Source organism: Phacochoerus africanus, chromosome 3 (genome assembly GCF_016906955.1).
Source record: "Phacochoerus africanus isolate WHEZ1 chromosome 3, ROS_Pafr_v1, whole genome shotgun sequence".
NCBI lineage: Eukaryota > Metazoa > Chordata > Mammalia > Artiodactyla > Suidae > Phacochoerus > Phacochoerus africanus.
In genome coordinates, this window is record NC_062546.1 from 4,474,654 (window position 1) to 4,488,539 (window position 13,886).

Genomic DNA, 13,886 nt, shown 5'->3' on the forward strand with positions numbered 1-13,886 from the left:
AATACAACACCATGAAGGCAACGTCCCATGACGATGCCTTTGGAGAGAGTACGAAGCCTCACTTCCTTTGGAGAAAACACTTCCTCAAGAAAGCCAGCTTTGTGGAAACAGCCAGTGTCATTTTCGGGGCCCGTTCCGTTTTGCTCTGAGACGTGAGCTTGATTCTCCTGCCAGGCCAGCAGCACCCGGTCCCTTTTGATCTTGTGTCTCGCTTTGCTCCCGTCCGTTCTCCAAGTCGACACGTTTGGACAGGTTTCACTGACAACCAGGGATGTTCACGTGAAGCTGCAAATGCGATGCTGGGGACCCGGTGTTTCCAGGGGAAGCTGATTGCAGGGGACGGTGTGAGGTGCAGACGCTGACGTGCGCGTTGCCAGTCAGGGTTAGAAATGGGGCCATGCTGGGCATTTGGCCCAACCTGGGTGCCTGCCCCTGGCTCTAGTCCCTGAGAGACGAGATGAGCCCAAGTTAACCCGGAGCCTTTGGCATGGACTTGCCCCACAGAGTGGCAGCCAAGTGCCCACTGTCCAGCTGTGTCTACCTTCAGTCATCTCGTTGGGCTGGATAAGGCTCATTCACTCCCTTGCTCAGCCCCGTCCCCTGCCTGCGATGGGGAAGCCATCAGGCCAGAGTCCCCGAGCTGGCTCGAACCCCAGCTGTGTGTCGTGAGGCAGCTCAAGGCGCCGGTAAGCTGGGCCCAGGTCGCCAAGCCCGTCGCTCTGCCCACCGAACACCGGCTGCTGGGATCTGTTGCGACGGCGAGCCAGCGCACAAAAATGTGGACCAAGGGATATGATAAGAACGCACGGGGTCGGTGCTTAGTTATCAGGAACCGCTGTGCCGTCATTGCCCCCCCCCCGCCCCCGCACCAGGGACTGTCCAGTTTTCTGCACCCATCCCTGGGGACCCCGAGTCTCCCGATCAGACCCCCGACCTCCAGGAAAGTGAGGGATCCACTCAGAGGCCACTGGGTGGGCAGAGAACTGGGGGGCCAAGTGCTCCATCAGCCAGTCGTGAAGGGGTGGGTGGGGACCCGAGCCTCCCTAGCCGAGCCGCCTTTCCTTAACCTCACGCGAAGACCGCGTGAAGGTGCGATGGGAACAGGACAGAGGGACCATTGGTTCACCCCTCGCCCTGCCCACCCGGGCCTCCTGGACCAGCACAGCTGGTCTCCCCAGCATCACCGCCAGGCCTGAGCCCCACTGTCCCCTTACGGAGCACCACGACGTGCCCGGCTAGCCCGGTCCCACAGGTGCGGGGATAGGCAGCCGCACCAGGCCCCCCCGGGGGGGACCACCCCCGGCTCAGCGGGAGGAGGTTCCCTCGGAAGGGCCTGTTGCTGGAGCCCGGCCAGCAGATGGAGGCCGGCCGCCCTGTGCGCGCAGCCTGTGGCTGTAACACTTGGACGCTGCTCGTGGCCGTGTTCCCCTCAACATCCCGCCATCTGGGCTGTGTCAGGGCCGCCTCTCTGAGTGGGGACAGCCGCTTCCAGGGGGAACTGCTGCCTTTGGCAGCTGAAGGCCCCAGTGCTCTCGCCTCTGAGCTGCTCCTCTGAGTGAAGACCCCGCGGCCAGGCCTGGCTTGTCTCCATAAGACGAGCCCATCTGGGGCAGGGGGTGGGGGAGTGTCACTGGAGAGGGCCAGGGTCTGGGCCCTGCCCGTGCTGTTCACACCCACACTCCCCAAAGCCGGAGCCCCAGCGCACACTCACCGAGCACCACCACGTGGCCGGCTAGCACGCTCCCACGGATGCGGGGATGGGCGGCACATGGGCCTGGCACCGAGGAGGGACCATGAAGGGAGCGGCCACGAAGGCCGGGTGCAGGTGCAGGTCTGGCCTGCTCCACGGGGCAGAGGTCAAGCAGAACCTGGGCTCCTCCGGGAAGTGGGGCGAGTCCCGCTGCCCAGCGCCCCGGCTGAGTCCATGGGGCCTCCTGCCCTAGAGCGTAGGGCCCCTCTGCTACCGCCCGGCGGCACTCGGCCCCAGCAGGCAAGTGCGGGTAAGGGCGATGCCTCAGAGGCTGATTCCCCAACCTGAGGGCCCATGGCTGTCCGGAGAAGAGCTAAGGTGGGGGTGAGGAGGGCAGACCCCGCCCGGCTCTCGGCTGCCTCCAGGGCTGTGGCCCAGCCTGGCTTGGGAGCTCCCAGTGTCTGAGATCACTAACCGGGGTCCATCTGCTTTGCAGCCCACACCGCAGAGGCGGCCGACACGGCAGGGGTTGGCCACCTGCGCTGGGAACCACGCTGCCAGCAGCCCCTGCTCAACAGAGCGCCCGTCACGACATTGCTGCCCCCACGCCTGGACGGGCCCTGGATCTCCACTGGGTAAGACCCCGAGATCACCCTGACCACAGGCCTTTGGGCTGGGAGACCTCACCCTCTCTGAGCCTCAGTGTCCACACCCGTGAAAGGGGCACAGTTCGGTCATGTGTCCAGAGGCCTGCTCCCTGCCAGGCATGTGCTTGCTTGTCCCCCCTTCCAGGGCGGACCTGGGAGGTAGACTGCCAGGCACCCGCCCTGGCCACAGACAGCAGACAGATGAAATCCACTTGGTACATCGACGGAGCACCTGCCGTATAAATACCTATCAAGCAGCTGCTGCGAGCTAGGGGCAGCGGGAGCTGCGGTGGGGACAAGCCCTAAACGGAGAAATAAGAAATAAACTTGAGATGGTGCTACGCTCTGTGATGAAAGAAAGAAAGTGGAGGATGTGGGGGGGCCATCGGGGAAGGTTCTTTGGAGGTGGTCAGAGAAGGCTTCTCGGACACAGTGACCTCCATCCAGAGAGTGGGGGCGGCGGAGGGGGGGGGCGCTGGCCAAAGCCAGCGCGGGTGCAGAGGTTCTGAGGCCGGAAGGAACAGGCCAAGGAGGGCCCAGGGTCCGGCCTGCCCACCTCATCTCCTTCTGGCCTGACAGGCTCACCTGACATTGCAGAGACCCCCTTGCTGCTAGAGGGCGACGAACGGGCTTTGTGCTCTGCTCTCACCTGCGGGGCACAGACAGACAGCAGCCCACAGAGTCCTCCTCACATGGCCGGGGAGGAGGAGGCAGCATCCGCCCCTCCCCCCGCCTCCCCTCCTTCCCGCCGGTCCCTTAGGCCAGGCCACTAGAGGGTCAGGGACTAGACCTTCCCATCCTCCACGTACCTCCCCAGGTCAGGGGAACAGCCAAACATCTGCTAGTGCACTGGGGGCGGGAGGGGCCTGAGTCAGCGAAGCCACTCTTTCTGCATCTCTAGCCTCTGCCCCACATCAGCTCCACAGGCCGGGGGCGGGGGATCCAGGCATCCTGGCTGGGGGTCCCTTGGAGACAGAACTGGACATGGGAAGGACGGAGACTGGTTGCAGGCTATTCCTGCCCCAAGACACAGCATTCCAGAGAGTTCTAGAAACGTCTAGAATTTTCTTCCTAGAGTGCCCCCCATCGTGCTCCTCAGGCAGGGCTTTGCAGCTTTCTGGGAGTAGTTTAGGGAAGGACCCAACGTCTGGGAACCACTGAGACTGTGACCTTGTGTCCCCTTGGGCAAATCTCCCCACCCTCGGGCCTGGGAGTCACTTCCCTCCTTTTTAAACTACTGTCTGTACTGCTGTTTGCTTGCGATTTTTTCTTTAAGCCAACTTGCATTTGTTGGTGTAAATATATCCATGTATTTTTACGGCTTTATTGGCGGATAACTGGTAGACTAGTACACATTTCCAGTACGAGGACTATTTTTGCAGAAGTATAATGTCACTATGGATGTGGCGAGCTGAGCCCCTTGCCATACATAGGAGGGGACCTTACAAAGAAAGTCAATGAAGACACAACCGCACCATTAAATTCTTACCTGCCTCCGTGCCTGCCTACAGACCTGAGTCTGTTCTCCCTGGGAGAAAACAGACGTTGGCGTTAAGGACACATTAATTCCAACACAGATGTTCTCCTTGACATAAGCGGAAGATGGTAAGAAGAGGGTGAGGGAGAACCTGCTTCTCCTGCTCCAGCAGCCCCGGTAAGAAAAATGGCAAGAAAATGCAGTACAGGTGGTGCCCGGTCAGAGTAACATCGTTCGGGCACTGTGCTGCCTGCTCTTTCTTCCCCCCAGAATTCGTCCACCATCCACCCCATCTGACCATCTGAGCCCCAGCGGGAAAGGCCCAGAGGCTCCCTGCCCCCAGCCCAGGGTGTGACTGTGGGTCTAGGAGTCGTGTGGCTTCCCTATACCCCCAGCCCTACCCTGGGAGTGTTTTCAGCAGCAGCAGAATAGGGCCTGGGGGCCAGGGTCAGCCTGATGCCTGATTTTATAAATAAAGTTTTATTGGCACACAATCACACCCACCACGTGCATACTGTCTCCCCGTACCTCAGCTCCAGAACCACAACCTTGAGTCACTGCAACAAAGTTCACCTGGCCACAAAGACAACAATATTTATTATCTGAGCCTTTACAGGAAAAGCTCGCTGACCCCTGGGTTCGACAGCAGACCTGTCACAGAGGCGGGTGACAGGTGGTCAGAGGGCCGCGCTTAGCAAAGAGAGAGGCAGAATGTACGCCCCCATCATCCGCAATTGACTTCGTGAGGACCGAGGTCAGGGAGCTCAGTGTGTGCCAGGCCCTGGGCCGGGTGCCAAGAATCCAACAGGGAACGAGAACAGGCAGGACACGGCCTCCCAGACCCCGGGCACAGGGCTCCCCAAAGGCTGCGAGGGAGTCCCTGCTTCTTAAGCGCCTCCTAGGCGCCACCCCTGGGCTGCTGCTTCCTGGGCACCCTGAAATGGCATCTGCACCAGGGTGCTCTCGCTGCAAAGCCTGGGAGCCACGGGACCCACAGGGACTGACGCCTGGAGGCGAGATGCCGGCTGAAGAAGGCAACTGGGGTCGAACGGAGGCAAGGCCTCTATTGCTGCCACCAGGCCCCGGGGGGGGGGGGGGGGGAAGCCCCCAGCCCCCAAAGGCATCAACGGAGGCGGCCAGGGAGCCCGCAGCAGGGGGGGGGCTCCCCACGCAGGTGCTCACTGCGCTGCCCACCCCCCTTCCCCGCAGCTGCGAGGTGCGCCCGGGCCCCGAGTTCCTGACGCGCTCCTACACCTTCTTCCCCAACCGCCTCTTCCGCGCCTACCAGTTCTACTACCGCGACGCCGCCTGCCGGGAGCCGGCCCACTCGCTGCTCATCAAGGGCAAGGTGCGCCTGCGCCGCGCCTCCTGGGTCACCCGGGGCGCCACCGAGGCCGACTACCACCTGCATAAGGTGGGCGTCGTCTTCCACAGCCGTCGCGCCCTGCTCGACGTGGCCGCGCGCCTGGACCAGAGCCGGGCCGGCCGGGCCTGCGCGCGCCGGCTGCCCGCCGCCCGGGCCTGGCTGCCCGGGGCCCTGTACGAGCTGCTGAGCGCCCGGGCTGAGCGGGACTGCGCGGCCGCCCTGGGCTTCACCATGCACGAGCTCAGCCTGGTCCGCGTGCAGCGCCGCCTGCAGCCCAAGCCCCGGGCCGCGCCGCGCCTGGTGGAGGAGCTCTACCTGGGCGACATCCACACCGACTGGGCCGAGAGGCGCCACTACCGGCCCACCGGCTACCAGCGCCCACTGCAGAGCGCCCTGGTGAGTCTGCGGCCCGGGCCCCCGCCCCCCTCCCCCCCACTCTGGCCTGCTGGCCTCGGGACACTTGCACCTGCTGGAGACATCTTTCCTTGGGTCTGGCCAGGACCGGCTTTTCCCAGGAGGAACTCCCGGTGAGCCCTCTGACATCCCAGCGTCCTCCTCCCTCAGTTCTCAGCTCAGAGCCCCCTCCAGCCCCCACCCTGCATAGCTCCAGCCCGTGGCACCCCTGGTCTGCACTGATGACTGCTTTGTTGCCTTCTCCCACTAACCCTAGACCCCTCTCTGTGTCCCCACACCTGGCCCAGGGTCTGGCACTCGGGCAGGGCCAGGAGACGCTGAATGAACGAGGGAGCAGCCTCTGCCAGGCCCCTGCCAGGCAGCGGTGGCCCTTGGAGGCCCACTTAGAAGCTCTACGCGGACCCCACTGCCAACCCGGGGCCAGAGGCACTGGGCCTGCCCCTCCATGCTGACACTAGGCAGCGCAGCGCCTGCTCTGACACCGAGCGCTCTCAAGATGTCACCACCTGGGCATCTTCTAGCAGGCACAGTCTGGCCTGGGATTCTGCATCTCTAACAGGCTCCCGGGGGGGTCCACGGACCTCTCTCTGAGCAGGAGGCCGCAGTTCAAAGGGAGCTGGCCTCTTTGAGATGTACCGCCTACCCCGCCCCGGGGTGAATTTCTCTTAAGCTGATTAACCTATAGACTTTACATTAACGACACCACAGACACACTTCCCCAGGTGGAGGAAGATCTCACAGCCCTTTTTGGTCCGATGAGCACTCAGGCAGGAAGAAACTGAACTTGATGTGTGCAGTACTCTCCTGGCACCAAGCACAGAGTCTGCCAGCCACTGCTAGGGCCTGGCGACTTCTCCACTGAGGCTGGTGAAACCCCAGGACCTCGCATCAGAAAAATGTTCGTAAAAGCACGAAATAAAATATATATGGGATTTAAACAGAAACCAGTGCAATGAAAACAGTTACCCAAGTCTTTAAACACTCACTTGTGACACAGGAACACTGCGAATGTGGATTGTGTTACTCTCCCTAGTTTCAAAGTAGCGACGTGTGTCAACAGTACTTATCCACACGTGACTAGATATGCATCAAGGTGTATGTTAAGATATAGATATTGTAGATGTTATATCTACATATAAAAGACGTGAGATCAGCCGCAAAGCAGAAGGTTCCAGAGGAGCTACTGGGGTTTGTTGCCGCTCTTCACAGTGAGAAGAAACTTTCACCTTCAGATAGAGATTAGTCAAGGTGAAGTTGCGGTTAGGACCCCAGGTTAAGGATGCCTGTGAGGGACGCGCAAGGAGCGGTTTTCAAAAGGGAGAATGAATGAATGGAGGACGGAGGGGTTCAGCATGTATTAAGTACCTGCTGCATATGAGACCCTCAAGGAATTAAACCAGCCTAGCGCAAATCTCACCCCTGAGAGCAGCCGCTTGTCGAAGCACCCCCAGTGTGTGTGGCGCAGGGGTGGGGGCGCACTAGGCTTGAGCCCATCTGCTCTCTCTCCTTCTCCCACCGCCCTCCTCCCAACCCAGGATCTGGGCAGCAGAGAAGCAGCACGGCAAGACATTCTCATCAGAAAATCAGCCCGAGTTCTTTCAGTGACCTCGAAACAATTCCCTCTTGGCTGCCAATGCCCCAGACTGGTCTGATGTTCATTCTCACAGCAGAGAAGGTGCTGGCGGTGGGGTGATCCCTGGCACCCACTACCGCAATGGGAGGGCACCCTGCTCTGACGATGACAAGGTCGTGTCTCCCCGGGGAAGGACTCTGGGGCCACGGCCTCCTGCTGTCTGAGCAGCCAGGGCGGCCGGGACAACCGGCAGTGCAGTCGCCAAGCAGGACACACAGAAATGTGAGCCTGGACCAGCAGGGCCACGTGTACGGACGTTAAATTAAATGTCCGCTCACCAACTGCCCCTCCTCAGAAAAAAAGAAAAAGGACGATAATTTCAACGGAGGCAGCGCTGCAGATGACCCCCCAGTAAGGGATCAGTCACTGCCTCATGCTCTCGGGGCCCAAGCCTTGTCCACGATCCGAACCAGATGGTAAAAACATGAGCGTTGTTGGAAGTTAATTTAAAACCAATTTGATCCCCAAATTCACTGCCTGGATATAGACTCCTCATCAATCAGCCAACACTCGACCAAAATCATCTAAGGCTGGTGTCACCTCTGGGGGTTAATTAGAAATGGTTATGTGCTGTTTGAGAAACAACTTTATGTAACAGGCTTGAGCCAGCAAGGGCTTGGCTTGCGCACAAGTGTGAATTCTGCTGGCCGGGGCCTTGTTTAGGAACACGTGCAGCTCTGGACCCGTGCTCAAATGAGGCCTGGAAGCTTTTCCCAAAGAGGCGGGTCCTTCATCCCCTCCCAAAGCATCAGAGAAGGAAATGCTTTTTTCTCTTCCCTCTCTCGCCTTAACATGTGGCCAGCTCTCCATTTGTGTTCCGCCAGGCAGCAAACTGCCGGCCCCAGGTCCCCGGCCAGCACCCCTGAGGTCCTCCTGTCCGCAGAAGGCACCTCCTTTGAGGAAGAAAGGCAGCCCCGAGATTATTTTGATGTAATGCATCATGGCCTGTCAATACACATTAGCGTGACGACAGTTGGAACGTGGGTTAAAATGCCTAAATTAGAGAAGACTCTTATCAGCCAGCATTCCCATTACTGGCACTCCAGCTAACCATGCCGATTTCTTGCCTCTTCCCATCACAAACATTTCTGTAGCCATTTATTCGCATTTATTTGCAAGCGCCTTCGAGCTCTCTGGGTCAGAGTCCCCCAAACCAAAAAAATAATTTCGTTTTCTATGGTATGGAAATCAAGGCGACTTAGGTGCATCATAGAGATAAGAGCTTTTAGTGTAGCAATACAAAATAGAAAGAAGAAGAAGAAAAACTGTTCTCAATCATCCAATATTTTCTTTCTAAACCAGAACTCCCAAACGCCCCTTGTTTGGCATGAAACTCATCCATCAGCAATCTGTGGAAATCTTTTGTTTTTGCAAGAAAAAAAATCAGAGCTGTTTTTTCTTTTCTTTTCTTTCTTTCTTTTTTTTTTTTTTCCCAGCTGGGCCCTCACGATGCCTCTCCCCCTGCCTGTCTTGTGTGCATCCCTGGCCCCCAATTTCCTTCTGGAATGGCAGAACCTGGGCTGCTTGCTTTGACAAGTGGCTGTTCCAGGACATTTATCTTTCAGAATGATGCTCTGAACTAAATTCTGGGCAGCGTCTCCCTTAAAAAAAAAAAAAGAAAGAAAGAAAGAAAAAAAGAGAGAGAGAGAAAAAAAAGCCAAGATGTGTGTATCTGGTTTCTTTTTGGCCTGGACTGAGCTTTTTCACTCCAAAATGCAGACCGACTGCTCCCACGCAGTTTGGTTTAGCATCTGCTTCCTGTTGACGTGTTTTGCTGTAAACCTAGCTCATGAGAATTTATAAGGCAGTGGCACCTGTAAATAAGGCCAAAGCGAGAGGAAAACAAGACCACAGCCGGGGCAACTGAGGACGTGGCCGCACCTGACACGGCAGCGCGGGCTGGGTTCCCAACTTTAAATAACACACGAGTGAACATCTCTGTGCAGAATCTCTCTGCAGCTTTTTCCAGCAGCTCCTCAAGCACAGACCCTGAGCCCAGGGTTCCCAAGGCATGAGAACTGTCGTGGCTCTTCACCCCGGTTCCACATCCACTTGCAGGAGTGGAGGGGGTGATGCGTGCCCTCCAAGGTGAAATTCTTTCTTTCTTTCTTAGGGCTACACCCGCAGCATATGGAGGTTCCCGGGCTAGGGGTCGAATCAGAGCTACAGCTGCCGGCCACAGCCACAGCCACGCCAGATCCGAGCCACATCTGCGACCTACACCATGGCTCACGGCAATGCTGGATCCTTTAACCCACTGCGCAAGGCCAGGGATCAAACCTGCATCCTCATGGATATGAGTCAGGTTCATTCTCCCCTGAGCCACAACGGGACCTCCCCGAGGCGAAATTTCTGAAGACAAAAGCCTCTCTTGTTGACCCACCGTGGAGACGCAGGCCGATGTGGGCAGAGGGAGGCTTTTGACCCCGGGGGTCAGTGGTTTTGGCTCGAGTCTGCCATGTCCAGAGTGGAGAGCCTGGCGGGCTCTGTTTCAGCCTCAGCTTCTCAGTGCCTGAGGAGTGCCCAGCCCAGCCCCCGTCCTTGGGAAGCACTTGGGGGGTGGGCTGGGGGTGGGGGCGTTAACGGCACGCAAGGAGAAAGACAGAAAATGTCCGTGGTGCAGCTTCAGGACCAAGCAGGCCGGGCGGGGAACGGGCAGCATCATTCAACTCCCAGGAGACATGTTCGGTCTCTCCTCCCTTCACCTGGCACACCTGCTGCAACCTGGCCCTGGAGATGGGCAGCCCCGGAGGGACGGGCAGTTGGGCTTTCTGGAGCTTTCTATCCCATGTTGGGCCGGGGGAGGGGGGCGGGGGGGGGCAAAGACAGCAGGACGCCGGAAGGTCAGGAAAAGCCTCGCTAAGGCCCGGCTCCGAGCGGTCACGTGGCCCCTAGGAAGGAGATGGCCAGGTGATGTCGGGGGTGGGGGCAGGGGGAGGTGGTTGCAGGGAGAGGCAGGTGCAGAGGCTGGAGGACGGAGCCGACTGAGGCCCAGAAAGAGTCAAGCGGCCACTGGGGCTGGAGGCAGGAGTGAAGGAAGTGACGGTGCCTGGGGGGGGCTGTAGACCACCTGTCCACCTCGGGCAGTCACCCCCTCTCTTTGTCTCGCCAGCACCACGCTCGGCCCTGCCCGGCCTGCAGCCTCATCGCCCGCTCCGACGAGCACCACCCACCCGTGCTGCCCCCGCAGGTGGCCCTGCCCCTGCGCCTGGGGGGCCGGTGGGTCAGCCCCGGGTGCGAGGTGCGCCCCGCCGTGCTCTTCCTCACCAGGCTCTTCACCTTCCACGGGCACAACCGCTCCTGGGAAGGGTATTACCACCACTTCTCTGACCCCACCTGCCAGCAGCCCACCTTCACCGTCTACGCTGCCGGCCGCTACACCAAGGGCACGCCGTCGGCCAAGGTTCGGGGCGGCACCGAGCTGGTGTTCCAGGTCACCCGCGCCCGCGTGACCCCTAGGGACCAGGTCACCACGACCATGCTCAACTTCTCTGAGCCGAGCAGCTGCGGGGGCCCAGGGCTCTGGTCCCTGGGAGCAGAGCGGGATGTCACGGCCACCAATGGGTGCCTGCCGCTGGGCATCAGGCTCCCCCACGTGGAGTACGAGCTCTTCAAGATGGAGCGAGACCCCCTTGGGCGGAGCCTGCTCTTCATTGGGCAGAGGCCCAGCGACGGGTCAAGTCCAGACACCCCCGAGAAGCGGCCCACGTCCTACCAAGCGCCCCTGGTGCCCTGTGACGGGGTGGCCTGGGGCCTCTCCAGGGCCCCTCAGCACCAGCCTCTGCCACACAAGCCTGTCCGTGCCAAGGGGCCATGTCCCCAAGAGGCCCCTCTCTGCCCTCTGCTCCTGGCTCTAGGGCTGGCCATCCTCCAGTGGCTCTGAAACTGGCCTTTGATTCCTGGACGGCACTTTGGGACCCTGCCCACCCCATGGACTCCCCCCGGCACGGCCTCCTCCACCCAGGCCTCTGTCCTGGCCGGTTCCACAGCCCGGCTGGGTCCGCTCGGCCCGGGTCCCCGTGGCTTGGCACCCTCCAGATCCACACCAAGGCCAGTAAATTCGCATCATGACCATGAACTTGGGCATCGCAGCAGCGTCCAAGGCTCTGAGTTTCCTGATGCTCGCCCCTCTTTTCCCCGGGTTGTCTGAGGATCAGTGCTGGGGAACAGACCACACAGCCTCCCCGCCTGGCTGCGCCCCAGTTCTCTTCCTACGCTCTTGGGGTTCAGCGACATGGGAACGTGGGTCTGCACAGGCATATGCTGCCGCGGCTCTCCCGAGTCTGGGGGTTGTTGTTTAAAGATTATTAATTCGAATTTAGCAATATGAGCTCAAAGCAGAGCCATGAATTAAAGATGCTGCTTCGGGCTTTCCGAGCGCCTCAGCTCGCTGGAAGGGGCTCGGCTCTTTGGGGGCAGCTCGGCTTTCTTGAGTTGTGACTGCCGGCGTGTGTCTGCGCCCGCCTGCGCTTCTGCAAGTTGGGCCTCAAGCTGTCAACTCCTCGTGCGGGTAAATCCAGCCCTTTGGGGCCCGCACACGCGTAAAGGCGGCCCCACCCGCGCCGAGCAGCTCGGCCTCCCTGGCCCACGCCAAACACCCGTGCGCGGGGCTGGGGACACATCTGTGGGGGAAAGCGGCATTTCCAGCCTTGGACGGTAATTCACACTAAGGACAGCGTGATACTAACGTGCTCTGTGATTAGCCCTACACGGGTGCCCTGGCTTTTCAATACTCCCCGGACTCGGCTGACAAGGAGGAAGAGGAACCTCTGGTGCATCTTTGGGACCACCGTCCAGGGAGGTCGGGCCACCGGCTACACGGGATGTCTGGCGGAGGAGACGGCCTCGCCTGGCCCGGCCTGCTAGCCACCACGCCGATGTGCTGAGGTCTCTGCGCAGAGGGACTCAGGTGGGCACAGGCGGTGCCTCTCCAGGGACCCCTGCCGGTGCTCCCAGGGCCTTGTCTGTCCGCTGTGAAATTAACTAGCACCCTGGTGGGCTCACAGGTTTCCGGGCCACTGTGCCGATGACTCAAACTGCCTCCCCCACCGCGCCCTCCTCCGCCCGAGTCCTATCTCTGCCTCTTCTCACAGATCTTGACCAACAACTGTCTGGGAAGCTAATGATGCTTTTTCAGAGGGAAGTCCTTGTCCTCCCTTGGACTGTGTGGGGTTCAATCCGCCCGCTGAAATTGCCCGAGCTTATCTTCCCATTCTTAAAAACAAAAAAATCACCAAGTAACTATTCTCTGTAGGTCTCAGAGAGCTATGAGTGTTTCTGGCATATTTACCAAAGTACAAGAAATAATTAGATTATTTACGGGCTGCGACTGCAAGGGGGGGCGGGGGGGGCGTGTTCCCGGTGGGGATGAATGAGGGTGGGTGGCGAGAATGCGTCCATGGCTGAGCAAGTCTTGTATCTGAGGCTCGAGGCAACCATACCACCGTTTATCATCAAATTTGAATCTTTTAATAAAATTAAACAGCCTGAGAAACGTTCCCGCTGGTTATTAAAGTCAACCGAGGGGATTATGGTTCTAAAGAAAGGAACTGAAGTGTCTTGCCGAGAATGTGTGAGGCAGCACAGACCGGTGGAGGTAAAGCCCGCTGTCTCTGCGACACACCTTCAGTTCAGCTGAAGAGTCTCTGGGGGCGTCAGGTGCACAGGGGGTGAGATCCCTGCCCCCGTCACACGTCCATCAGGTCCAGCCCCCCCCCCGCCCCGCCCCCAACTCGCCCCAGCTGCAAGGGCCTGTCCCCTGGTCACCCCCCCGTCAGGTCCAGCCCCCTCCTTGCCCCGGCTGCACTGACCTGCCTTCCTTTGCTTGATCACACCAAGCTCTCTCCTGCCTCAGGACGTTTGCACATGCCATTGCTGCTGCCCAACCCCACTTCCCCCAGATCTCCAGAGGCCTGGCTCGCTCTTTCCATTCAAGCCTCAGACCCATTGTCACCTCCTCAGGGAGCCCCACCATCAGCACCCCCCCTCCTGTCTCTCCATCCCACCACTCTGCTTCAACTTCTTGCTCATGCTTACGGATCACGGACTTATTCACGTTTTTTCTCTGCTGGTTTTTCCAGCAAGTTCAGCCAGGCCTGTGAGTACAGCCGGCTAAGCCAGGGTTCGTGATCCCGGTGAACCTTTGCCAATGAAGAAGTCGCTGCCATGTGCCAGGTGTGGTGCCCTGTGAGGCGGCCCCGCCGTGTAGGGTGTGACCTTGCAACATGCAGAGAGAACAGAGGGCTCAGCTGAGCCTCGGTCGTGGGCACTCCCTCCAGGGCCTGGTCCCCTGGCAGGGGTGGGATTCGTGGCTATATTTGGGGAAAGCCATTCAGAGCTGCTTTCTGGAACGTGGCTGAGCCTCTGTGAATTAGGAGGTTGGCGCTGAAGAAGAAAGACACTGCCTGGCACCACTGACAGGACCAGGTGCCCCCCCATCCTGGGCTTCTTGGTCCTGGAGCAGGCGATGCTGCAGAAAACACCAGGTCCCTTCTCCCAGGCAGGAAGCCACGCTGCCCAGGTCCTGGGCTCCCGTGAGGAGTGGGTCTGGGGCCAAAGGACTGACGGGCTGCCGCAGGGATGGAGAAGCTCCTTATCTCCGCAGAAAACCCAAGACAGCTTTAATCAGAAGAGGAGAGGAAACCCCACGGTCCTCGTGC

General features: G+C 59.6%; 1 protein-coding gene across 1 annotated transcript; it reads left to right on the forward strand.

Annotated features, from left to right (window-relative positions):
- Positions 1–1,924: 1,924 nt before the first annotated feature.
- APCDD1L (APC down-regulated 1 like) lies at positions 1,925–12,541 on the forward strand. The gene is made up of 4 exons (XM_047770543.1): positions 1,925–2,000; positions 2,187–2,325; positions 5,024–5,576; positions 10,340–12,541. Exons 1-4 carry the CDS (start codon positions 1,925–1,927, stop codon positions 11,108–11,110), a joined length of 1,539 nt encoding a protein of 512 aa, XP_047626499.1. The 3' UTR covers positions 11,111–12,541.
- Positions 12,542–13,886: the final 1,345 nt, after the last annotated feature.